We start from the raw sequence: 27,014 nt of genomic DNA, 5'->3' as shown, positions 1-27,014 counted from the left end.
ATTATCATCTACATTTATGATGAGTATTTCTGTTGAAACTATGTGGCTATGCAAAATCACTTGATGTTTTTGGAACTAGTGAATCTAATAGGCCAATGTAAACTCAGATTTTTTTAATATAAATATGCATGTATTGTGTCACATGAAGTCCTATGAGTGTCATCTGATGAAGATAATTCAAGGTTAGTGATTCATTTTATCTCAATTTCTGCTTTTTGTGAATGCTATATTTCGCTGGAAAATGTCTGTGCTTATTGTGGTTTGGTGGAGACCTAACACAATCGTTTGTAGTGCTTTTGCTGAAAAGCATATTTGCAATCGGACACTTTGGTGGGATTAACAAGATTACCTTTAAAATTAAATAAAACAGATTTCTGTGGTTTGAATTTGGCGCCCTCTATTTTCACTGGTAGTTGTCATATCGATCCCGTTAGCGGGATTGTAGCCATAACAAGTTTAAAGGCAGTGCTACCAAATACTAATTGAGTGTATGTAAACTTCTGACCCACTGGGAATGTGATGAAAGAAATAAACACTGAAATAAATCATTCTCTCTACTATTATTCTGACATTTCACATTCTTAAAATAAAGTGGTGATCCCAATTGACCTAAGACAGGGAATTTTTACTCTGATTAAATGTCAGGAATTGTGAAATGTATTTGGCTAAGGTGTATGTAAACTGGGTTTCCCTTTGTAGTACTTAATATTTTTCAAACCCTGCCACATCCGACGAGCGTCAGAGCCGGTGTAGTAGGATTGCATTTTAGTCCTGTATTGACACTTTGCCTGTTTGATGGTTCATCTGATGGCATAGCGGAATATCTTATAAGCATCCGGATTAGTGTCCCGGTCCTTGAAAGCGGCAGCTCTAGCCTTTAGCTCGGTGCAGATGTTGCCTGTAATCCATGGCTTCTGGTTGGGAAATGTATGTACGATCACTGTGGGGAGGGGTCAGTGAGGAGTGAAGAGTGTGTCATGGGAAAGATTGGTATCAAAGACTAAAGGGGAAGGAATATTTAAGTCCTTTATGAAGTTTGAGCTGTAAGGCACTGTGATCATTGCATTGATGTACATGCAGACTCACATAATGATTAACAAAGGGTCTATAAAGCCAGCTGGTGCTATTGGCAAACTACTTCTGGATTCGTCATTGACATAAGTTTCTGTTCATAAGGAAAGTTACTTCCTCATTATTAAAAGTGGGAGTATCAAACCTAATGTGTACAGAGCAGCATTTCTGTTAAGGAGTCTGTCACCCCATTGTGCTGTGTGAAACCCCATGACAGGAAGTGTTTAAATCCCTGAGCTGAGACTAACGACAGGGTAAGTGAGATTTTAAAAAGGAGAAATAATTTAATATTAAACAATGAAATTAGAAATCACTCCGTCACAAACTAAGGAGAATTAGTAAACAACAAATTCATTAAATTTTTCAAATTTTAGTCAAAGTTGAAATCTTCTGAATTTAGATGCATGTGAAACTGAAAGTGAACTAAGACACTCATATTAGTGCTGTGACTGTGTCTCAGTTTCCTTTCAATCATATACGGTAAGATATATTGTTGGAAATTCCCCTAGCTTGTGATGATCAAGTAAACATCTTAGATTATGTACTATTAAAAAAATCTTCATAAAATACATTTAGAACTCAATCTACTCCAAAAAGCCTCTAAATTCTTTGTTTATTCTCAATCCTTTAGATGTGGAACATAGCTGCATTGGTGTTAGTGGTGGCAGGGACTGCCTCTTGCTACATCACCTGCCCTGATGGGAAGGTCTGCTCTGATCAATCAACTTGCTGTTTGACTAAAGAAGGATACGCCTGCTGTCCAGTTACCCATGTGAGTAACCAGGGTTCACACGAGGGCAATTTGTAGCCTGGTCCCAGATCTGTTTGTCATGCCAACAACCGGAGCAGTTGAAACCAGGCAATTTGACATCCCTAGTAAATGGGATTCTCAGCAGCACAACGGTTGTAAAGACAGGAAAAAGAAACCAGCATAATTGTACTGTTGTTTCCTTCACCGTTGGATGACACAACCAATGTTTCAGTTAAAAGACCTTGTGTTTAGAGAGCTGCGTGCGAGCAAAGATCCCACAACAGGTATTCGGCGCATATGAGGTTACCACAATATGCATCAAAGGGCACACGCATTGGTTGCCTGTGATGCATATTTTGGTACCTGATCGTGGACCTTGTTTTCCAGTTTGGAGACGTTTCTGTAAAAGTCAAAGGCCTTCTTGATGCCCACCTTATGGCCATAAAAAATTATGAATAGAGAAATATTTCCTGAACACTGGTACGCTATTACATTTTAACCTAAGAGTATGACATTGATGGTGTGGTTTTCTGTTATTTTAGCAGGTTCCGTGGACAGCACTTGTTCAGGCCTCAGACAGCACCCCACAGGCTGGAGTCATTCGCTGTGACACAAAATTCTACTGCCCTTCTGGAACCAGCTGCTGCAAGGGACTGACTGGCAAATGGGACTGCTGCCCATTCCCACTGGTAAATATACTGAAACTGATGGAGACAGGGTTTAAAGGGGATTTTATAAAACTGTTCTTAAATACCACTGAGCTATCATTTGATAAAGTAGTAGTATCAACGTTGCATGTTTATTAACGTAATGAAAATATAATCTGTAATGCATATACAGTGCAGTGTGACATGTTTTAATGACATTAAGATCATGTGCAATATAATGCAGATTTTATGTTACTATCATGTTCTGAGACCTATTTCTTTTTTTTAGGGCACATGCTGTGCGGATGGCCAGCATTGCTGTGAATATGGATACACCTGTGACCCAACCTCATTCAAGTGCAGGAAAGGTTACTCTCAGATTCCTTCAGGTCTGAGGAATGATGCTAAGCAGGACTGACGAGATGTGTTTTTAATTATAATGTTGTCACTGTACTGGTATTGGATTGAACAAACAGATTTGCTAGTTTAGCTAACCAAACCATCAGTCCTAGCTTGCCATTATGAACATCGAATTCAACAATGTTTTCAATTCTAATTTTGCTTTCAAAAGCAACTCAAACATAAAACATGTCAAAATGAACTATAGCCATTGAATTCTACCCTGCAGATATACCATGCTTTATAGGGAAATAATGCACGCTCTAGAATGCCCTTCAAGACAATCAGAAACGAGTGTTCAACAATGGTATATAACATTACATGTTGAAAGAATGTTGAATCATGCCACCCACTCATTCATTGCATTAAAGACAGATCAATACACTTCCAAATAAATTACATTACAAAAACTGTTTTTCTTTGTTCAGTAATCTATGTATCATTCATTGTATTAATCTCTACCGGCTATATATTGTATAATTACTGTTCCTCGCTATCTGAGCACGTGGAATGGAGTTACTATGGTAACAGGGTGTCAACATCAAGTAGTTGTGTTTTCATGTGGCCACTGCTAGCTAACCCGTCAGCAATCCTGCATCCTATCAACAATGGCTGAAATGTCTGCTATGAATAGAAAATTGATTCAGAATCTCGCGGAAACTCTTTCTAAACAAGTCAAACACTGTAAGTGTCTGTTTGGATAGTTGTGGCAGAAAGAGTCAAAGTTTATGTCCTGACTAGTTAGCTAGCTAACGTTAGCATGGCTAGCTAACGTTAGCTGAACTTCTAACAATACATGCTTATTAACTAACTAGTTCCTAACTCTGCAGTTATCTAGATACAGTAGCCAACGTTAACGATTAACAAAGCTTGAAAACTAAAACAAGTTATAGCTCCTCCAACCAAAACTGTGCTGCCCCATACATTTAACGTGGCAACACTGCTTTTTTAAATGGAGAATGGGAGGTGCTATAACCTTGTCTTGTTGGGATCATTTTTATTTGATTTATATAACCTTTATTTAATAAGGCAAGTCAGTTAAGAACACATTCTTATTTACAATGACGGCCTAGGAACAGTGGGTTAACTGCTTTGTTCAGGGGCAGAACAACAGATTTTTACCTTGTCAGCTGGGGTTTCCTTTCGGTTACTGGCCATGTCAAAGTTTGTTCTGTGTTCTATTCTTTGCTGTGTGTTTAGCAAGTTAATCCAATCCTACACCAGTCTATCTATGCAAATGGAATTGTGCATATGGAAGGAGTACAAACACTATTTTTGTCTGCAGTTAACAAAACAGAAGCAGAGTGTCTGATCCGACTGTTCAATGGTCTCCTGGGGGATCAGAGTGACAGGAGGGTAGGGAATGGCCTGGACAGAGGAAAATTCAGGAATATTCTACACAACACCTTTGGAATGACTGATGATATGATTATGGATAGAGGTAGGCTTGTCTCTTTTGTTACATTTCTGCATGTCACATGAAAACGGAATAAACCAAAAAGATGATGATACTGATGACATACTGTGGTGGGGTATAGCTAAGAATCTCAACTCTTGTGTTGCATTTATATTCTAGTATTTCGTGCGTTCGACAAAGACAACGACAGCTACGTCAGTGTGAAAGAGTGGATCGAGGGACTATCAATCTTTCTCCGTGGAACATTGGATGAAAAAATTAAGTGTAAGAAAGATTTCAATTGTATTATTAAGGCTTACACCCCATGTAGGCTATTTGACCATTATCTACTTTATTAACTATCCATACTAACACAGTCCCACTTTTGACCCTTTCAGACTGCTTCGATGTGTATGACTTGAATGGAGATGGGTACATTTCCCGGGAAGAGATGTTCCACATGCTGAAGAACAGCCTGATCAGACAGCCCACAGAGGAGGACCCAGACGAGGGCATCAAAGACCTGGTGGAGATCACACTCAAGAAGATGGTAATTACAAAAATGGTATCTTCACTGTTGCTGGTTAAACCAGACTGAATGCTGCACTACCCATGGTTTGATTTTCCAGGCTATCTTCATTGTACCCTGTGTTAACAATACCGGTTTAACTCAGTCACAATTGACTAATTCATGCATCAGATTAAATATAGTGTATGAACATAAAAGACCAATGAGTTGTTTCCATCAGGACCATGACCACGACAGCAGACTGTCCTATGCAGACTTTGAAAAGGCAGTGAGAGATGAGAATCTATTGCTTGAAGCTTTTGGAACCTGCCTTCCCGATGCCAAGGTGACCATTGAAGTTAAGATTGTAAAAACAGTGTAATGACTTGTCTGTCTTGATTGGACAATATTTACCCTTTGTCTGACATGTTTTTTTAAATGTTGTGTTACAGAGCATATTGGCATTTGAGCAGCATGCATTCCAGGATACACTTGAGCATTAAGGACAACACTACTTTATTCATTTTCATGAAACGGCAAATATATATAAAAAAATAAAATACATATAAAAACACTTCTTATACTCTGATGGGAAATATACAAATAAAACATGTCGAGAAAAGATGAAGTACTGTCTAATTGGTGTAAAGTCTAGGAACTTGTATGCAAATGTATGCATTATCTTCTGTGTGATGCTGTCCGTTTCAGAACATGGAGTCTGTTCTGTCGTTCTGCCCCTGAGCAAGGCAGTTAACCCACTGTTCCCCAGGCGGTGAAGACGTGGATGTCGATTAAGGCAGCCCTCCACACCTCTCTGATTCAGAGGGGTTGGGTTAAATGAGGAAGACACATTTCAGTTGAATACATTCAGTTGGACAACTGACTACAACCCCCTTTCCTTTTCCCTGTTAGATTATCTTCTGAGGCTTTCCTGGCTTTGTCTTCTTCTCTGTTGGCTTGACTTCAGGAACTGATGCTACCTGAAAACAAGGAAAGAAATGAATTTACTGCAGTATCACTCACACTTGAATTGTAATACTGTATGAAGTTGTGACTGTGAGTGACCAATTTTGGGAAGCAAATGACCACAAATATACCTTTTTCAATGTATTTCAGACTAGGTTGGCTGTTGTGTTCAATGACTCATCCACCATATCCATCTTAGGCTACTCTGGTAGTTTGGTCCAATGAGGGTTTCATTTTTGTCCACAATGGCAAAAAGTCTTTACTCATTTCTACCATTTTCTGTTCTCCAAATGTGTGGTATTTGGTATGAATCTGGAGGGTAGTGCAGGGGGTGGATTCATACTCAGTCTTTTCACCATCCCTCTGCTTCCCCCAGAAGAGGAGGGAGTGCCACTTATATTGGGTGCCTGCTGCAGTTTATTATGAAATTATGCAATGACCCCATTTTGTCCTCTGTTGGAATAGTCCTGCATTGGTTTGCCTGATAACTATAAGACCGATCATAAAATGGGGCACATCTGAAGCTAAGCAAGGTTGGTCCTAGTGACCAGACGCTGCTGGAAGTGGTATTGGAGGGCTAGTAGGAGGCACCCTTTCCGCTTGTCTAAAAAAATATCCCAATGCCCCAGGGCAATGATTGGGGACATTGCTCTGTGTAGGGGGATGTTGAACGGGTGTCCTGACTCTGTGGTCACAAAAAAAAAGATCCCATGGCACTTATCGTAAGAGTAGGGGTGTTAACCCCGGTGTCCTGGCTAAATTCCCAATCTGGCTCTTGTACAACCATGGTCACCTAATCATCCCCAGCTTACAATTGGCTCAAGGATCAAAGTCTCTTCCTGATTGCCGGTATCACTGGATCTCTGATCATCACCGTAAGAAGTCCTGGCTGTGGTAGCAAATGTATCGGAACACATGGGCTTTTTCCTCTTCATCCCCCTGGTCCTGTTCTTTTGTTCCACAACCAAACAAGACAAATTGAGAATCATACAGTATGTGTCAACTAACTGCATCATAATAGTAATGCTTATGTTGTGAATGACAGATATAGTTCTGATAATAGTCTACTAACACATCATCTGTACCTTTATTTTGAGCCGTCCTATTCACATATCTCCCGTCTTGCAGCTTTAATCTGGTGTTCTCCACTGTCTCATACTCTGGGGCATAGCACATGTAGTAAACCTCCAAAGAAACTCTTCTCATCCATGTGCCTTTTGGCTGCCTTGAAACAGAATGACATCAAAGTATAACTGGTATAACTCAGACACTCTGTTTGCAGATATGACAGTACTGTAGAACTAATAGAGCCTAGTAATACCAAGGGCCTAATAGTTAGTTACTATAAACTAGGGCCTAGAGTTTTTTTTCCTGGTCAGTGTTACAAATGCACATTCTTAAAGCAACAGCATTCAAAACTCAACTGAGCTAGAATCCCACGTTACTGAACACAACATTCAGGTTACATGGTCACTGAGAAAACTCTCAGCCCTAGTTATGTATCACTCATCATATGTATCACTCCATCTGGATGGAACCTGTCCTGACCTTGCACTGGTGAGTTTCTGGAACTTGATAAGGTAGACCTCTGAATTCCTCTGCAAGGTATTCATCCAGCCCTTCTCCACAAACCTGTACAGCGCAGCGAGCTGGATTAGTTCTGTCATCACCCCAATGGCTGGGGCTTCTTACACTGTCAGGTAACGAGACTCCAAGTTGATGGTGTAGATGCAATATAGCATGAGGGTAAGATAAAGAAATACAAAACAAGAAATTGCAAAGTGGCGACCGAACTAACTTGCTAGCCAAGTATTGAGCATGGATACAGAATTTCGCTGAAGGAAACGATATTCTTACCTTAACTTCTTTAGGTCTCCTTCATTTTCTATAATTTGTTCGCGAGGGGCACATATTGTGTTGCTCATGGTGTTTATAAACCTCTGGAGTGCTCCAACTTCAGCTGTTGATGGGCGCCGCCATGTTTGCTGATGACAACAAAACCCAAACCTGAAGTAGTTTCCCAGACAAAAATAATCGGATCTGAGGTAATTGATGTGAGCGTCTCTGTGAGAAAAAAAATCGGATCAGCTACTTTTGCCTGCACAGAATGCATAACCGAATGCGACCCGTAAAATCACGTACAAGTAATCTAGCTAATTATCTAGCTACTTCATTTGCGTTTAGATCATATTGCCAACATATTTAGTTATGTTGGGAAATAATGGCATCTAATCTGTCACATTGGTTTTTAACAACACGAAAGCTGCTTTCTTCAACCGCTTTCTTGGTAACACAGCTCTCGCTTCACCAGGTAAGCTACAAGCTGGCTACTGTATGTAGCTTGCTAGTGTTGTTTTCTTTTTGTTTGTTTCAAGTTATAATTATACTACCGGTAGCTAACTTGCACTTGTGACCATTTCATGCCATGTCTTCTAGTTAGTCTGATAGTTTTTTTGTGGAATGCCATGTTTCCCAGTTTGTTCATGTAATTATCTTCTGTGTTATACAGAACCTGGCTCTGGAGCTGTCCTGGGGTCATGATACCCATGTGTTCCTCAGCTGGACCAGAAGCAGAGGCACTGCCAACGAGGAGGACCATAAAGTAGAGTTGAGCAGGCAACTGGGAGAGAAGCTTGGACTCAAAGATGGAGAGCAGGTAATGATGTCCCACTCTTCACTAATTCTCTTGTTGCCCATTCCCCAAACTCATACCTTTACAACCTCTTCCACTTACTAACTCGTGTTGTATGGTTTCAGGGCTTCTTGCGGCCATGCCAGCAGGTCCTGTCTGTACAGCAGGTGTTTGTGGACCCACTCACCTCTGACGACTTGGAGATCCTGGTGAGTACCTGTGTTTAGAGTGGTCTTTGTGTCATTGACATTGTTGATACATTGTTGAAGAGACTAAATCAACCCTGTCATGTCCTCAGGAGCTCCACAGTGCAGCAGCTCCTGGAGCAGAATAGAGTGGTGTTTCCTGATGCAGTGTTTCCTGTGTGGGTGGACCAGAAAACACTCATCTACATCCGAATCAGGTCAGCACTGATTTTCGCTTTGTAATTTTTTCAACATCTACCAGCTATGAACGCAACAGCTCATACAAAGAAAGAGTTGATGTAATACTATCCTCCATACTCTTCTTCTTCTGCAGCTTCAGTCTCCCCAACTGTACCGTACGGTCAATCAGAGCCGTCCACAGTCGAGGTCGACCGATTATGATTTTTCAACGCCGATGCCGATTTATTGGAGAACCAAAAAAGCCGATACCGATTAATCGGCCGATTTTAAAAATAGATAAATACATAATAATAATAATAATAATACTTTTTCAAATGTATTTGTAATAATGACAATTACAACAATACTGAATTAACACTTATTTAACTTAATATAAAACATCAATAAAATCAATTTAGCCTCAAGTAGATAATGAAACATGTTCAATTCTGTTTAAATAATGCAAAAACAATGTGTTGGAGAAGAATGTAAAAGTGCAATATGTGCTATGTAAGAAAGCTAACGTTTCAGTTCCTTGCTTAGAACATGAGAACAGTGGTTCATTTTGAACATGAGTCTTTCCCAGGTAAGAAGTTTTAGGTTGTAGTTATTATAGGACTATTTCCCTCTATACCATTTGTATTTCATTAACCTTTGAGTATTGGATGTTCTTATAGGCACTTTAGTATTGCCAGTGTAACAGTATAGCTTCCGTCCCTCTCCTCGCTCCTCCCTGGCCTCGAACCAGCAACACAACGACAACAGCCACCACATCGAAGCAGCGTTACCAATGCAGAGCAAGGGAAACAACCACTCCAAGGCTCAGAGCGAGTGAAGTTTGAAACGCTATTAGCGCGCGCTAACTAGCCAGCCATTTCACTTCGGTTACACCAGCCTCATCTCGGGAGTTGATAGGTTTGATGTCATAAACAGCACAATGCTTGACGCACAACGAAGAGCTGCTGGCAAACCGCATGAAAGTGCTGTTTGAATGAATGTTTACGCGCCTGCTTCTGCCTACCACCGCTCAGTCCGATACTTAGATACAGTGGGGCAAAAAAGTATTTAGTCAGCCACCAATTGTGCATGTTCTCCCACTATGACAGACAAAATGAGAGAAAAAAAATCCAGAAAATCACATTGTAGGAGTTTTTTATGAATTTATTTGAAAATTATGGTGGAAAAATAAGTATTTGGTCACCTACAAACAAGCAAGAATTCTGGCTCTCACAGACCTGTAACTTCTTCTTTAAGAGGCTCCTCTGTCCTCCACTCGTTACCTGTATTAATGGCACCTGTTTGAACTTGTTATCAGTATAAAAGACACCTGTCCACAACCTCAAACAGTCACACTCCAAACTCCACTATGGCCAAGACCAAAGAGCTGTCAAAAGACACCAGAAACAAGATTGTAGACCTGCATCAGGCTGGGAAGACTGAATCTGCAATAGGTAAGCAGCTTGGTTTGAAGAAATCAACTGTGGGAGCAATTATTAGGAAATGGAAGACATACAAGACCACTGATAATCTCCCTTGATCTGGGGCTCTACACAAGATCTCACACTGTGGGGTCAAAATGATCACAAGGACAGTGTGCAAAAATCCCAGAACCACACGGGGGGACCTAGTGAATGACCTGCAGAGAGCTGGGACCCAAAGTAACAAAGCCTACCATCAGTAACACACTACGCCGCCAGGGACTCAAATCCTGCTTAAGCCAGTACATGTCCAGGCCCGTCTGAAGTTTGTTAGAGAGCATTTGGATGATCAAGAAGAAGATTGGGAGAATGTCATATGGTCAGATGAAACCAAAATAGAACTTTTGGGTAAAAACTCAACTCGTTGTGTTTGGAGGACAAAGAATGCTGAGTTGCATCCAAAGAACACCATACCTACTGTGAAGCTTGGGGGTGGAAACATCATGCTTTGGGGCTGTTTTAATGCAAAGTGACCAGGACGACTGATCCGTGTAAAGGAAAGAATGAATGGGGCCATTGTATCATGAGATTTTGAGTGAAAACCTCCTTCCATCAGCAAGGGCATTGAAGATGAAACGTGGCTGGGTCTTTCAGCATGACAATGATCCCAAACACACCGTACGGGCAACGAAGGAGTGGCTTCGTAAGAAGCATTTCAAGGTCCTGGGGTGGCCTAGCCAGTTTCCAGATCTCAACCCCATAGAAAATCTTTGGAGGGAGTTGAAAGTCCGTGTTGCCCAGCAACAGCCCCAAAACATCACTGCTCTAGAGGAGATCTGTATTGGAGGAATGGGCCAAAATACCAGCAACAGTGTGTGAACCTTGTGAAGACTTACAGAAAACGTTTGACCTCTATCATTGCCAACAAAGGGTATATAACAAAGTATTGAGAAACTTTTGTTATTGACCAAATACTTATTTTCCACCATAATTTGCCAAATAAATTCATAAAAAATCCTACAATGTGATTTTCTGGATTTTTTTTCTAATTTTGTCTGTCATAGTTGAAGTGTACCTATGATGAAAATTACAGGCCTCTCTCATCTTTTTAAGTGGGAGAACTTGCAAAATTGGTGGCTGACTAACTACTTTTTTGCACCTCTGTACTTCTAGGCTCAGTCAGATTATATGCAACACAGGACACACCAGATAATATCTAGTAATATCATCAACCATGTTTTGAAATTTGTTTGACCTTTTATTTAACTAGGCAAGTCAGTTAAGAACAAGTTCTTATTTTCAATTACTGGCAAGGAACAGTGGGTTAACTGCATGTTCAGGGGCAGAACGACAGATTTGTACCTTGTCAGCTCGGGGATTTGAACCTTTCGACGAGAGAGAGGCAGGTCGTTATTGCATTGGACTAGTTAACTGTAAGGTTGCAAGATTGGATCCCCTGAGCTGACAAGGTGAAAATCTGTCTTTCTGCCCCTGAACGAGGCAGTTAACCCACCGTTCCTAGGCCGTCATTGAAAATAAGAAAAATAAGTGTTCTTAACTGACTTGCCTAGTTAAATAAAGTTGTAAAAAAATATATATATATATTTTTTTATCGGCGCCCAAAAATACCGATTTCCGATTGTTATGATAACTTGAAATCGTCCCTAATTAATCGGCCATTCCGATTAATCGGTCGACCTCTAGTTCACAGAGCTGCATGTCTCTCCTAAAATCCGTGCTGGAACTGTGGACCGCTTCGGCGCTCCTTTTAGAACATCCTTACTCAATCAGAGCCAGCCAATCCACAGGCAGCTGAACTTTGACCTCTCACCCTCTTCCAGGTCCTCTCTGGAGAGCATTCAGAAGACTGGACTTCCTGTACAACAATGTCCCAACGCTGCTGGCCTCCAGTGCCCCCAGGGCGGGATAGCAATCCTAAAGAACATGGTCAGGTACATGCTAACATGGAACTATGACCCAGTGAGAGAGTCTCCCCCATCTCCAACATCTCTTCCCTCCTCACTGACTCAGTCTTCAGAGTATGCCGAGCACCACCCGTGTCTTCTGGCTCTCTGAGTGCCAGCCTTGGGGTTGACCTCATTCTGACCTGCAGCCAGCAGATGGGAGTGTAATATCAATGGTGGCCAGCCAGCTGTGACGTATGGCCTACTGTCCAAGGTGCTCTCTCCCAAGAAGGTGAGAGAGCGGGCCAAGTTGGCCATGGAGAAGAATAAAAGTGGAGGTGCTGGTGGTGCTCCCCAGCCTGGTGATGATGCAGGGGACAGGGAAGAGGAAGCCGCTGTACAGTCGTGGCCAAAAGTTTAGAGAATGACACATTCATTTTCAAAGTTTGCTGCCTCAGTTTGTATGATGGCAATTGGCATATACTCCAGAATGTTATGAAGAGTGATCAGATGAATTTTAAGAGTGATTCTGGAGATCACTGTCATGCTGATTGAGTTTGAATAACAGACTGGAAGCTTCAAAAGGAGGGTGGTGCTTGGAATCATTGTTCTGCCTCTGTAAACCATGGTTACCTGCAAGGCAACTTGTGCTGTCATCATTGCTTTGCGCAAAAAGGGCTTCACAAGCAAGGATATGGCTGCCAGTAAGATTGCACCTAAATTGACCATTTATCAGATAATCAAAAACTTCAAGGAGAGCGGTTCAATTGTTGTGAAGAAGGCTTCAGGGCTCCCAAGAAAGTCCAGCCAGCGCCAGGACTGTCTCCTAAAGTTGATTCAGCTGCGGGATCGGGGCACCACCAGTACAGAGCTTGCTCAGGAATGGCAGCAGGCAGGTGTGAGTGCATCTGCACGCACAGTGAGGCGAAGACTTTTGGAGGATGGCCTGGTGTCAAGAAGGGCAGCAAAGAAGCCACTTCTCTCCAGGAAAAACATCAGGGACAGACTGATATTCTGCAAAAGGTACAAAAGGATTGGACTGCTGAGGAAGGGGGTAAAGTTGTTTTCTCTGAATCCCCTTTCCGATTGTTTGGGGCATCCGGAAAAAGCTTGTCCGGAGAAGACGAGGTGAGCGCTACCATCAGTCCTCTGTCATGCCAACAGTAAAGCATCCTGAGACCATTCATGTGTGGGGTTGCATCCCAGCTAAGGGAGTGGGTTCAATCACAATTTTGCCTAAGAACACAGCCATGAATAAAGAATGGTACTAACACATCCTCCGAGAGCAACTTCTCCCAACCATCCAGGAACAGTTTGGTGATGAACAATGCCTTTTCCAGCATGATGGAGCACCTTGCCATAAGGCAAAAGCGATAACTAAGTGGCTCGAGGAACAAAACATCAATATTTTGGGTCCATGGCCAGAAAAATCTTCAAGAGGCGGGTGGACAAACAACAACCCACAAATTCTGACGAACTCCATGCATTGATTATGCAAGAATGGGCTGCCATCAGTCAGGATGTGGCCCAGAAGTTAATCGACAGCATGCCAGGGCGGATTGCAGAGGTCTTGAAAAAGAAGGGTCAACACTGCAAATATTGACTCTTTGCATCAACTTCATGTAATTGTCAATAAAAGCCTTTGACACTTATGAAATGCTTGTAATTATACTTCAGTATTCAATAGTAACATCTTGACAATAATATCTAAAGACACTGAAGCAGCAAACTTTGTGAATATTCATATTTGTGTCATTCTCAAAACTTTTGTCCACGACTGTAGTCAAGGTGGTGTGTCACCATACAGAGGAACTGAAAGAGGAAGAGAGGAAGAGCTCCACAGTGCAAGGGTCTGGGTGATTACATGTACATTAGCCATGGTCTAAAAGTTGGGCACAATGTAGGTCTAATCAAATAAACTATTCTCAATGTTGTCATTTTTTAAATGTTATTTAACCTTTTATTTAACTAGGCAAGTCAGTTAAGAACAAATTGTTATTTACAATGACGGGCCTAGCAGAAGGCAGAAGGCCTCCAGCGGGGACGGGGGCTGGGAATTAATAATATATAATATAGGACAAAACACACATCACAACAAGAGAGAGACAACACTACATAAAGAGAGACAACATAACACTACATAAAGAGAGACAACATAACACTACATAAAGAGAGACAACACTACATAAAGAGAGACCTAAGACAACAGCATGGCAGCAACACATGACAACATAGCATGGTAGCAATGCATGACAATGCATGGCAGTAGCACAACATGGTAGCAGCACAGAACATTATTGAGCAAAATCATACTACCCAATCATAGTTTCTATTAGCTCTTAGGACATAGTTTACAGGTTTGTAAATTGATTCATATTGTAAACTGATTTATATTGAAGCTATATGTATTCAAGCATAATTGTATGTCTCGGATCCCACTATCCCTTCGACCCACACTCATCAGTGAGAATCAAGCCAATCAAATCAACTCCTAGAGTAGCCACCAGTATCTACCTGCAGCCTTTACAACCACAGGTGAGTAACATTTACATTTGACATCATATGTAATTCTATTGAATGTATTGTTCTGATTTATCCTAACCTTGTACTTTCCATTTCATGAGGTAAATAGAATGGTGTAACTCAGGGGTATCAAACTCCATGGAGGTCCAAGTACAAGGGAGGAGTGAAAACCCTCAGACACTTGGCCCTACGTGGAATGAATTTGACACGTGGTGTAAATGTATAGCTCTTTGGCAGCTGGTTGTATTGAATGCCATGTTGCTGTTTGACCCCTGCCCTGGTGTCCTCCTAGCCTGCGGCAGAGAGTGAGGTGGAGATTCAGACTGCCTTACTGGGTTGGCTGCACACCCAGAGCCACGAACCACTAGCCTGTCTGATGGGCCGCTCCAACACAATCCTCCTACAGTACCTGCAATTGAAGGTACACATAGTGTGTGTCCCAAATGGCACGTTGTTCCCTTTATTGTCCTATAGGGTCTGTTCAAAAGTAGTGCACTATAAAGAGAATAGAGTGACATTTGGGACACACACATGAAGTCACTCTGTGACAGTTGGCAGCAGGACATTCAATCTCACCTAAAGAGTATGGTGTGCAGTGTAAATGTAATACAGTCTTTGTAATACAGTCATGATCTTCTCCCTTCAGGGAAGGTGGAGTTTGCTCTGACTGTGTTGAAGTCAGAACCTGAGCCGGAGAGTGAAGAGCCTGATCAGTTGTTTCTATTAGCTCTTAGTGATACAAACATACAGGTACTAGTGACAAGCTTTGCTATCTCATCAGACTTAATATATTCAAATCAACACATTCAATGTTGATAACTGTGTGAGGCAAATGTTATGTTTGTGTGTCAAATCAATGATACTTTTCAAATAACCAATTAGATGGGTTCATGCAGGTGACTGACTGATCGTGTATGGAGGAATCCTCACTATTACTGATAAGCAACTTGGCAGTACGCCCAGAATGTTGCTATGGGAACAACCAAGGTATGTCAGTTTCAAGGTCTCAACTTGGAGAGAGAAGGCCTTGTGAGGTATTGGTCAGTCACATGTGCGAGCCACCGGTAATGATGAATTAATTATGCTAAATCATGCAAATATAACTTCTCTGTATAGCCGTATATAAGACAACTGCTGGGACTGCCCCAGCGGAGCTTCTGATGTAACCTCTCCAGCTTGCTGATAATAAAGCTTGTGATTCATTTAAGTTTGACTTCAGGTGTCCCTGGTGTTGAATTTCCACCACAATCTTTGCATCATTGACAATTGTCTGTAGGAATTTTTATATGAGAAGTGTCTACGTGGTCTGAGAACCACTGATAATAGCATATTATGTTATTTTAGGCATTTATGAGAAGTGGTCGGGGAACCACTAGGAATAGCAGAAGGTGGACAAGGAGCTATTCTATATGTATGGGAAGTGGCAAGACAATAGAGTCTATAGAGACCATAGCAGTTATGACTATATAAACTATTGATACTATGTATGCTGAGGGACTGTAGATGCTTTAGGGATCATAGATGCTATAACTATAGGGACTATGGATGCTATTGGGACTATGGATGCTATTGGGACTATGGATGCTATTGGGACTATAGATACTATGGAGACGATAGAGCAGGGGTGGGCAATTCCAGTTCTTGAGGGCCTGATTGGCGTCACAGTTTTGTCTGTTGTTAAGCTGGAGGTTTTTCCCCCGAAAGAGTTCAACATAGGGTTTACGTATGGGAAATGGAAATGGTAAGAGCAGGATGGAGGATCCGTGCTTGGAACCAAAAGGGCCGTGTAGCGTAATGGCAAAAAAATTGGTAGGTGGTTACTGAACAAAACAGAAGACTGGACAAGATGGACATATGGACATTTCCCGGTTGATGCGAAACTGAGCACAGAAAGACTGGAGTCTGTGAGAGGCCAACTTGAAAGAAAACAAAATAAAGTTAAATTGATGTGGGACGATTTTCAGGAAGTGGGAGAGAGAAGCAGAAAATGCGAAGGATCAAGCTGTAAAAGGACTGATGGTAAAGCAAGTGGAACCGGAGAAGAAAGAGGAAGAAGCCTGGCTGGTCTTTCTCCGAGCGGAACTGAAGGCAGAAAGCCACCAGTGAAAACAAGGACCAGAGTGAATGAGCAGAGAGGGACAGAGGAGAGGGAGAGTGAAGAAGAGGAGCTAGAAGAGCTCAGAAAAGAACTGGAGAAATGTAAGAGAAAATAAAAAAGTAGAAAAACAAGAAGCAAAGTAATGAGTGCAAGCAGGAGGAATGAAGTAGCCAAGATGAAGCTGCAAGGACCGCAATGAAGGACAAAGCAGAGAAGACCAGCAGAAGGATAGAAAGAAAATGTTTCCAATAATACGCTACCCCAACCCCAATGGAGGCTGGATGTTGGAAATGGAGAAACCGTGGGATGTTTACAAAATAAAATGCAATAGTGGACGATGTCATTGAACCAGCAAAGGATGCTGTGAGGTTTGAGGAAGAGGTAAAAGCAATCATATCCATGTACAACCCCACCACCAGAGAAATTGAAGAAATACTCTGCCGCTGCTTGAGATTTAAATGGAAGGACTATAAACACGTGGGACTACAATGTACCAGTTGCTGATCGTGGTGACCAGCTGGATGCAGATTTTACAGCTATAAAGGCTGCTTTCCCAAAACGCACAGACTGGCGGAAAATCCATTCCACCAAACAGGCAATGGATGAAAAATGTAATGACTACATGGAAATAATGGAGACAGTCTTCCTCCAACACTCAGGTCTGATGCCAGACCAAGACTCATACAGCAGCGTATTGTGCCATGCTGTGGTGACAGGCCTGAGACAAGATCTGAAAACAGCTGTAACTACAACTTGTATTTCATGGGAAACAAAACCACTGTCTGACGTAAAGCCATATCACCAATGCGGAAAGACCGTTGAAGAAAAATAAACAAAGGACGGAAAGACACTGACGAAGGCACAGCTGATGTATTACTCTGGAGGAGGAAAAGGACAGAGAAAATGGTGGCAACCGTGGAAGTCAAAGAGGCAGAGGTAGAGTCTGAGGGGCTCCTGCTGGAGCTTACAGAGGGCGAGACTGGAGCTGCTACAACTGGGGGAAGGTAGGGCCTGGAGCAGGAGAAGGCCAAGGAGAGTGGCAGTCCCAAATTGTGGGCGTGCAGGTGAACAACCCATTTGGAAGAGGAGGCCGCCATCAGGGCTACAAACCATAGGATGAGGCGGAAAAAAGAAGAAAGTGATGAAGAACCAGAAACCTGTCAAATGCTAAATTTGACCACCTTGTCAACCCAAAACGCCCTTATTGATATTTTAGTTAATAAACATAAAATTAAATATTTGGTGGACACGGGCCGGAGTCTCAGTGTTAAAAATGTTTGCTCTGTTTGCCTACCTCTCAAAGAAAACAATGCAGAAAGTTGGAGCGTCTGGAATTCCCTCTGAATGTTTGACTTTTCCCCTGGACATGGAGTGGCGAGAGGGTAATTGAAGACACCGATTCCTTTACTCCACCTGCCCAGTACATTTAGTACATTTATTAGGAAGAGATTTGATGTTTTAAAATGAATTTATCTCATGCCTGTATTGAAGGATTGTCATTGGGATCGAGAGAAAATGGAATCTTCCCGTGCCTGATGAACTGTTACTATGCTTGGCACCTGAATGATCAACATGTTGAGAGACAGCTGAGAGAGCAATCCCTCTCTTCCCTATTGCATGGTAAATGGGAAGTGTCTGATTTCCTACATTGTACTGCTGCTGTTCCCTCATGTGAAGAGGACCCTGAATACCAACAGAGATGGTCAAAAGAGAATGTTGAGAACCATGAATGGGATATACAGAGGAGAAGACTTCGTAGCAGCTGGAGTGTTGTTGATGGATAGTAAGATGAGTTTGTATGAAGTCCCTAGTCCTGTTCCTCATTGTAGCTTATCAAAAGATCCTGGAACACAAGGGAAATATGTGGGTATTTTGATGAAGGAAGTGATGGAAGCAACTGATTGGGTGGCCTGGGAAGGAGAAGGAAAGTGGTCAGCTTCAACAGCAACTTTCTATTCCCTATAATGGGCTACTGCGATGACAACACCAAGAAAATAACCAATTCCTGTTTTAAACCACGCCTTTGGTATTACAAGATAAATCACACATCGATTGGCTGAAGGATATACCTGAAGAACTGTGCGCTAAATCAAAGACCGACATTAGACGTATGAAAGGAGCAGCACCAGTTGTGGTCGTTCCAAAAAGCCCCCACAGATCTTACCAAGCTCAGTACCCTGTTAGCAAAGAAGCTGAAAAGGATATTATTCCCATTAATAGTGCATTAGTTGAAAGAGGCACTGTCCGAATTAGAGTGTTTTGTTGCTCCCGCGAGGGAGTTTTTATTTTATTTCACCTTTATTTAACCAGGTAGGCTAGTTGAGAACAAGTTCTCATTTACAACTGCGACCTGGCCAAGATATAAAGTATAGCAGTGTGAACAGACAGCAACACAGAGTTACACATGGAGTAAAAAATAATCAAGTCAATAACACAGTAGAAAAAAAATAGTGTGCAAAAGGCATGAGGAGGTAGGCGAATAATTACAATTTTAGCAGATTAACACTGGAGTGATAAATTATCAGATGGTCATGTGCAGGTAGAGATACTGGTGTGCAAAAGAGCAGAAAATTAAATAAATAAAAACAGTATGGGGATGAGGTAGGTAAATTGGGTGGGCTATTTACCAATGGACTATGTACAGCTGCAGCGATCGGTTAGCTGCTCAGATAGCAGATGTTTAAAGTTGGTGAGGGAGATAAAAGTCTCCAACTTCAACGATTTTTGCAATTCGTTCCAGTCACAGGCAGCAGAAAACTGGAAAGAAAGGCGGCCAAATGAGGTGTTGGCTTTAGGGATGATCAGTAAGATACACCTGCTGGAGCGCGTGCTACGAGTACTTTTGTTCAGTATGTTGACGATTTGTTGGTTTGCTCACAATCAGAGGAAAGATGTTACGAGGACACTCAAGCATGGTTGATTTTCCCCTAGTAAAATGCAGTTATGCTGGAGCTCCGTTAAATATTTACAGTGGCAAGAAAAACTGTGACCCCTTTGGAATTACCTGGATTTATGCATAAATTGGTCATCAAATTTGATCTGATCTTCATCTAAGTCACAGCAATAGACAAACATAGTGTGCTTAAACTAATAACACACAGATGATTGTATTTTTCTTGTCTATATTGAATACATCATTTAATCATTCACAGTGTAGGTTGGGAAAAGTATGTGAACCCCTTGGCTAATGACCTCCAAAAGCTAATTGTAGTCAGCTAACCTGGAGTCCAATCAGTGAGATGAGATTGGAGATGTTGGTTAGGGCTGCCTTGCCCAAAAAATCACTCATAAAATTTGAGTTTACTATTCACAAGAAACATTGCCTGATGTGAACCATGCCTCAAACAAAATAGATCTCAGAAGACCTAAGATCAAGAATTGTTGACTTGCATAAAGCTGGAAAGGGTTACAATAGTATCTCTAAAAGCCTTGATGTTCATCAGTCCATGGTAAGACACATTGTCTATAAATGGAGAATGTTCAGCACTGTTGCTACTCTCCCTAGGAGTGGCTGTCCGGCAAAGATGACTGCAAGAGCACAGCACAGAATGTTCAATGAGGTTAAGAAGAATCTTAGAGTATCAGATAAAGACAGAAATCTCTGGAACATGCTAACATCTCTGTTGATGAGTCTACAATACGTAAGACACTAAACAAGAATGGTGTTCATGGGAGGACACCACGGAAGAAGCCACTGCTGTCCAAATAAAACATTGCTACACGTCTGAATTTTGTCAAAGTGCACCTGGATGTTCCACAGCGCTACCAGCATAATGTTCTGTGGACAGATGAAACTACAGTTGAGTTGTTTGGAAGGAACACACAACACCAACATCAAAACATCATCCCAACTGTAAAGTATGGTGGAGGGAGCATCATGGTTTGGGGCTGCTTTGCTGCCCCAGGGCCTGGTCAGCTTGCTATCGTTGACAGAAAAATGAATTCCCATGTTTATCAAGACATTTTGAAGGAGAATGTTAGGCTAACTGTTCTCCAATTGAAGCTCAACAGAAGTTGGGAGATGCAACAGGACAATGATGCAAAACACAGAAGTAAATCAACAGAAGAAAATAAGCCTTCTGGAGTGGCCCAGTCAGAGTCCTGACCTCAACCCCATTGAGATGCTGTGGCATGACCGAGAGCAGTTCACACCAGACATCCCAAGAATATTGCTGAACTGAAACAGTTTTGTAAAGAGGAATGGCGTTACATTTATTGTTTCTGTAGTGTGGTTTTATTTGTATGTGTGTTTCAGGATGGCTTCCTAAAATTCCCCCAAGCAGCTGATTGGTCGGCCCCATTGCTAATTGGAGCTGACCCCGCCCTCTCGTCAGAGGATACAGCTGTTTCCCATTGGACTCCTCCTGAAGCTAGAAAAGCCTGTGTTCCTTTGTTAGGAGAGAGCTGATTGTTATGTTCTGTGCTAGTTTGTTGCTCAGAGAAAGAGAGCTTATTAGTATGTCCTGTGTGTGTCAATAGGACGCAGTGTTTTTGATTCTTGAAGTTGTTTACTTACGTTTGTATTCTGTTTCATTTGTTCCCAGGGGGGAAGGGGAAGGCAACTAGGGAGTGCTTCGGCAAGAGGCCTGCGGGCATACATAACCAGTAGTATTTACAGTCTATGCACACTAGGTAAGACCTGGGCGGACCACCCCCTGTATTTTGGTTAGCGCACCAGGAGGTGCTAAAAGGTTAGGTAAGTGGGTAGGCAGGTAAGATAGGGGAGGGTAGGTTAGATAAGTAGTGGGTAGGCAGGTAAGATAGGACAGGGTTGGTTAGATAAGTAGTGGGTAGGCAGGTAAGATAGGACAGGGTTGGTTAGATAAGTAGTGGGTAGGCAGGTAAGATAGGAGAGGGTAGGTTAGATAAGTAGTGGGTAGGCAGGTAAGATAGGAGAGGGTAGGTTAGATAAGTAGTGGGTAGGTTAGATAAGTAGTGGATAGGCAGGTAAGGTAGGAGAGGGTAGGTTAGATAATTAGTGGGTAGGCAGGTAATGTAGGAGAGGGTAGGTTAGATAAGTAGTGGGTAGGCAGGTAAGGTAGGAGAGGGTAGGTTAGATAAGTAGTGGGTAGGCAGGTAAGGTAGGAGAGGGTAGGTTAGATAAGTAGTGGGTAGGCAGGTAAGGTAGGAGAGGGTAGGTTAGGTAAGTAGTGGGTAAGCAGGTAAGATAGGAGAGGGCAGGTTAGGTAAGTAGTGGGTAGGCAGGTAAGATAGGAGAGGGCAGGTTAGGTAAGTAGTGGGTAGGCAGGTAAGATAGGAGAGGGCAGGTTAGGTAAGTAGTGGGTAGGCAGGTAAGATAGGAGAGGGCAGGTTAGGTAAGTAGTGGGTAGGCAGGTAAGATAGGAGAGGGTAGGTTAGGTAAGTAGTGGGTAGGCAGGTAAGTAGTGGGTAGGCAGGTAAGATGGGAGAGGGTAGGTTAGGTAAGTAGTGGGTAGGCAGGTAAGGTAGGAGAGGGCAGGTTAGGTAAGTAGTGGGTAGGCAGTTAAGTAGTGGGTAGGCAGGTATGGTAGGAGAGGGTAGGTTAGGTAAGTAGTGGGTAGGCAGGTAAGTAGTGGGTAGGCAGTTAAGATAGGAGAGGGTAGGTTAGGTAAGTAGTGGGTAGGCAGGTAAGGTAGGAGAGGGTAGGTTAGGTAAGTAGTGGGTAGGCAGGTAAGTAGTGGGTAGGCAGTTAAGATAGGAGAGGGTAGGTTAGGTAAGTAGTGGGTAGGCAGGTAAGTAGTGGGTTGGCAGGTAAGGTAGGAGAGGGTAGGTTAGGTAAGTAGTGGGTAGGCAGGTAAGTAGTGGGTAGGCAGGTAAGATAGGAGAGGGTAGGTTAGGTAAGTAGTGGGTTGGCAGTTAAGATAGGAGAGGGTAGGTTAGGTTAGGTAAGTAGTGGGTAGGCAGGTAAGGTAGGAGAGGGTAGGTTAGGTAAGTAGTGGGTAGGCAGGTAAGGTAGGAGAGGGTAGGTTAGGTAAGTAGTGGGTAGGTTAGGTAAGTAGTGGGTAGGCAGGTAAGTAGTGGGTAGGCAGGGGAGATGGGGCTTTGACATTTACTTTCTTTGCTTTGGTTCCGTTCAGCCCCTTTCCCCCAAATGTATCGTGTGAAGGAATAAATGACCAGTAAACGGTAAATTCTCTGCCTTTTGTCATCCTTACTCGCACCTACAATCCCATTCCTCTTTTACTCCACGGGGAGTTGAGTTGTAGCGTACGTAACAAATGGTCCAAAATTCCTCCTGACCGTTGTGTAGGTCTGATCCACAACTACAGAAAACATTTGGTTGTGGTAATTGCTGCCAAAGGAGGGTCAACCAGTTATGAAATCAAAGGGTTCACAGACTTTTCCCATACTGCACTGTGAATGTTTACACTGTGTTCAATAAAGACATGAAAACATATTTGTATGTTATTAGTTTAAACAGACTGTGTTTGTGCATTATTGTGACATAGATGAAGATTAGATCAAATTGTATGACCAATTTATGCAGAAATCCAGGTATTTCCAAAGGGTTCACATACTTTTTCTTGCCACTGTAGGTCATGACATTACTTCTGAGGGTTGCACCCTCCAAAGATAGATTAGAGGCAATTAAAGCTTTGCCTAAACCAAGCAGCATATGATGTCTGTTGGGTGTGGCTGGTTACTGTTGACCGTGGTTGAAAGACTATGCAGAGAGAGTTCAACCGCTGCAGGATTGTATTCATGGTAGAAAGATGGATGCGAGTGAAGTTGTGATATGGACTGATGAAGCTGAGATGGAATTGGTCAAATTGAAACAAACAATGTCTACCCCTTGCTTGTGTTTGTCAGACCAAAATAAGCCCATGTCCATGTGCCACATGCTGTGCACGCAATTATTACACAGGCAAGAACGACTCATTAGACACATGCTAGACTATCAGAACATTCTGTTGACAATGTCTCATGTTACTCCGAAACAATGTACAATTCTTAACCCCTCAACTCTTCTCCCTACAGCAAATGCCGGTGAAGATGATGACTGGGACGTAGCTATTGTAATTGACTGTAGCCCTTGAGAGACACCCCGTTAGACAATCCAGACTGAGTTTTTTGTAGATAGGTCTGCCCAGAGAAATGGAAAAAGGGGATAAATTAGTTGGTTATGCTGTGACTGTTTTGGAAACTGTGGAGAGTGCTCGACTCAATTCACACTCATCAGCCCAGGCGGCAGAACTTTTTGGCTTGACTAGAGCTTGTATTTTGTGAAAGGACAGCTCTCTTAACATTTACACTGATAGAAGATATGCATTTGGTGTTGTTCATGATTTTGGAACATTGTGGAAGAATAGAGCGTTTTTGACCTCGTCTGGAAAACAGATTGCACACAGTAACCTTGCTTCGTCTCTCTTACAGGCGGTCCAGCTACCCTCCTCTGTTTCTATAATCAAGTGTCAAACACATTCTTCCTCTAATGACAACAATTCTCTGGGGAACGCTAAAGCTGACCGTGTAGCTAAATTGGCTGCTTCCTGTTCTATTTCCCCCATCCTACAGATGGCAGCAGTTCCAGCTCCCACCAAGCCTTTCTCTGTTGATGACGTCGTTGCTTTGCAGGCAACGGTTGATGAGTCAGAGAGACAAGTGGGCTGGGTGCTGTCGTAAAGATACTCCGGGTGTGTGGCTGGATGAGTGGAGCCGACCAGCCATTTTATTTAACCGGGTAGGCCAGTTGAGAACAAGTTCTCATTTACAACTGCAACCTGGCCAAGATAAAGCAAAGCAAAGCAGTGCGACACAAACAACAACACAGAGTTACACATGGAATAAACATACAGTAGACACAATAGAAAAAAGTAGGGCAATAAATAGGCCATAGTAGCAAGGTAATTACAATTTAGCAAATTTACACTGGAGTGATAGATGTGCAGATGATGATGTGCAAGTAGAAATGCTGGTGAGCAAAAAAGTACATAAAAACAATACGGGGATGAGGTAGGTAGATTGGATGGGCTATTTACAGATGAGCAGACCAGCCATGCCCCGTTGTGCTTTCCATTTCCTTGCCAAATTGTCTCATGGTCAAGACCATGTGTCAAAAGGAGAGATAGTGGATCTTGTAAATAAATATTGGTGTACAGTAGGTTCTACTGTGTTTGCAAGAAATGTTTGATTCGCATGACTAATATTGTTGAACGCTGCATTTCAGTATCCCCCACGTCCCATCTAAGGCCTGAAGGACCTTTTGAGCACTTTCTGATGGACTTCGTTGAGTTGACCCCTCGTGAGGGGAACAAGTATTGTTTGGTGATTGTTGATGTTTTCTTTTTTTCAATTTAAAGTTTTATTTTTCAATCAACCAACAAAACACATTCCACATTCAGTGACAGACTATAAAAAAATATATACAAAAATAATATATATTTTTTATTATTTAAATAATTGAAAATGTCACATTCGTCATAATGATGTGACCAAGGCGCAGCATGAGTAGAGTTTATAATTTTAATAAACTGAAACTCACCTAACAAAACAACAAACAAACCGCTACTGATGTGCACTAAGGCAACTATACATAGACAAGATCCCACCACACAAATGAGGCAAATGGCTACCTAAATATGATCTCCAATCAGAGACAACGATAAACAGCTGTCTCTGATTGGGAACCATATCAGGCCAACATAGATATACAAAAACCCCTAGACCAACAAAAACCCTAGACATACAAAAACTAGAGTACCCACCCTAGTCACACCCTGACCTAACCAAAATATATAGAAAAACAGGGTCATGGTCAAAACAAGGTCAGGGCGTGACACAGCAGCACTATCAAGGTTCTTGTTAGCTATTTCCAGCCTTAGCTGAGACGACGAGCAAATAATTTGTTTTTACAGCACCTTACACAACATGTAACATTTCCCTAATCACCCCATTCACTCTGTCTAATTTGAAATATAGTTGCATAGTGGAGACCAGAGTCTATCAAACTTGGGCTGTCTCTTGCGGAGGTCATAAGTGAGCTTTTCAAGAGGAAGAAAGTCAACAATCTGGGTTTGACTCATTGACCCCCAGGAGGGGTCATGACAACACAAGTGTCACTGACCAGGTGGTCACCCAGCTTTGCTTAGCAGTTTACCAGCACAATCATTTAGTGAGTAAGATAACTTCAGTCCTCTATAGTCTCTACTGTCCCCCTCCTGACCAGGTCTGGACCACATTCAGTCCTCTATAGTCTCTACTGTCCCCCTCCTGACCAAGTCTGGACCACATTCAGTCCTCTATAGTCTCTACTGTCCCCCTCCTGACCAAGTCTGGACCACATTCAGTCCTCTATAGTCTACTGTCCCCCTCCTGACCAGGTCTGGACCACATTCAGTCCTCTATAGTCTCTACTGTCCCCCTCCTGACCAGGTCTGGACCACATTCAGTCCTCTATAGTCTCTACAGTCCCCCTCCTGACCAGGTCTGGACCACATTCAGTCCTCTATAGTCTCTACTGTCCCCCTCCTGACCAGGTCTGGACCACATTCAGTCCTCTATAGTCTCTACTGTCCCCCTCCTGACCAGGTCTGGACCACATTCAGTCCTCTATAGTCTCTACTGTCCCCCTCCTGACCAGGTCTGGACCACATTCAGTCCTCTATAGTCTCTACTGTCCCCCTCCTGACCAGGTCTGGACCACATTCAGTCCTCTATAGTCTCTACTGTCCCCCTCCTGACCAGGTCTGGACCACATTCAGTCCTCTATAGTCTCTACTGTCCCCCTCCTGACCAGGTCTGGACCACATTCAGTCCTCTATAGTCTCTACTGTCCCCCTCCTGACCAGGTCTGGACCACATTCAGTCCTCTATAGTCTCTACTGTCCCCCTCCTGACCAGGTCTGGACCACATTCAGTCCTCTATAGTCTCTACTGTCCCCCTCCTGACCAGGGCCAATAAGGCTCTTGTCAAAAGAAGTGTGATATTTCAGAAACATGCAGCTGTAGGCTTTGAAGGATTTTAATGGAAGAAAGCATTTCATCTTTGTATGAAAATTAGTGATAATTTGTATCCACTCTGCTGCTCCCAGCCTGGGTTGTTGACATAACTTTTTTTGTCATTTGGCAGATGCTCTTAACCCTAAGTCGCTATAGATAAGTGCCTTGCTCAAGGGCACATCGGCAGGGGCCACAGACACCTTCACTGGAGCTGACCTGAAATCCTTGCTGTACAACACCCAGCTAGAGGCCATCCACAGCAGCCTGGTGTTCAGCCTGTTGCGCGTGTCATCCTACAGCCAGGGGGTGCTCTGGGGCTAATAGCAGTGGAGGAGTGACATTTCCCACATCAATGTGATGACCCACACACCCAGTTTTCCAATATGAAATGTGAAATGACACATACAGTACATTCAAT

The 27,014-nt window shown here is 42.6% G+C and overlaps 4 protein-coding genes and 1 long non-coding RNA gene across 7 annotated transcripts; 4 read left to right on the top strand and 1 right to left on the bottom strand.

Moving 5' to 3' along the window:
* The first annotated feature begins 861 nt into the window (after positions 1-861).
* LOC109907197 (progranulin) lies at positions 862-3,283 on the top strand. Of its 3 annotated transcripts, none has more exons than XM_020505022.2 (4): positions 862-1,325; positions 1,703-1,843; positions 2,368-2,511; positions 2,759-3,283. In XM_020505022.2, exons 2-4 carry the CDS (start codon positions 1,703-1,705, stop codon positions 2,885-2,887), a joined length of 414 nt encoding a protein of 137 aa, XP_020360611.1. In that variant the 5' UTR covers positions 862-1,325; the 3' UTR covers positions 2,888-3,283. The 3 variants fall into 3 exon arrangements, with proteins under 3 accessions (XP_020360611.1, XP_020360609.1, XP_020360610.1); XM_020505020.2 differs by having other exon boundaries at positions 870-1,325; positions 2,365-2,511; XM_020505021.2 differs by lacking the exon at positions 862-1,325 and adding an exon at positions 1,422-1,551 and having other exon boundaries at positions 2,365-2,511.
* Positions 3,284-3,366: 83 nt separating this feature from the next.
* On the top strand, positions 3,367-5,394 carry LOC109907196 (EF-hand calcium-binding domain-containing protein 1). The gene is made up of 6 exons (XM_020505019.2): positions 3,367-3,552; positions 4,154-4,309; positions 4,445-4,549; positions 4,663-4,814; positions 5,014-5,118; positions 5,225-5,394. Exons 1-6 carry the CDS (start codon positions 3,477-3,479, stop codon positions 5,273-5,275), a joined length of 645 nt encoding a protein of 214 aa, XP_020360608.1. The 5' UTR covers positions 3,367-3,476; the 3' UTR covers positions 5,276-5,394.
* Positions 5,272-7,787, bottom strand: LOC109907198 (RNA-binding protein 48-like). The gene is made up of 5 exons (XM_020505023.2): positions 7,596-7,787; positions 7,287-7,370; positions 6,824-6,963; positions 6,613-6,688; positions 5,272-5,752 (listed from the first exon to the last, which is right to left on the bottom strand). The coding sequence occupies exons 1-5, from the start codon at positions 7,661-7,663 to the stop codon at positions 5,749-5,751; spliced, it is 372 nt and encodes a 123-aa protein (XP_020360612.1). The 5' UTR covers positions 7,664-7,787; the 3' UTR covers positions 5,272-5,748.
* Positions 7,788-7,838: 51 nt separating this feature from the next.
* Positions 7,839-12,478, top strand: LOC109907199 (peroxisome biogenesis factor 1). The gene is given in 7 exon segments (XM_031794965.1): positions 7,839-8,049; positions 8,248-8,394; positions 8,496-8,579; positions 8,669-8,679; positions 8,681-8,773; positions 11,995-12,133; positions 12,347-12,478. Coding segments are annotated over 7 exon segments (696 nt in total). The 5' UTR covers positions 7,839-7,959.
* Positions 12,479-14,202: 1,724 nt separating this feature from the next.
* Positions 14,203-15,793, top strand: LOC116354517 (uncharacterized). Its single transcript, XR_004203853.1, has 4 exons — positions 14,203-14,592; positions 14,873-15,001; positions 15,227-15,330; positions 15,477-15,793. It is a non-coding gene; the product is annotated as an uncharacterized LOC116354517 (long non-coding RNA).
* Positions 15,794-27,014: the final 11,221 nt, after the last annotated feature.

Source organism: Oncorhynchus kisutch, linkage group LG17, assembly GCF_002021735.2.
Source record: "Oncorhynchus kisutch isolate 150728-3 linkage group LG17, Okis_V2, whole genome shotgun sequence".
Lineage (NCBI taxonomy): Eukaryota > Metazoa > Chordata > Actinopteri > Salmoniformes > Salmonidae > Oncorhynchus > Oncorhynchus kisutch.
The sequence above is the reverse complement of the archived record's forward strand: the minus strand, read 5'-3'. Positions and strand labels throughout refer to the sequence as shown.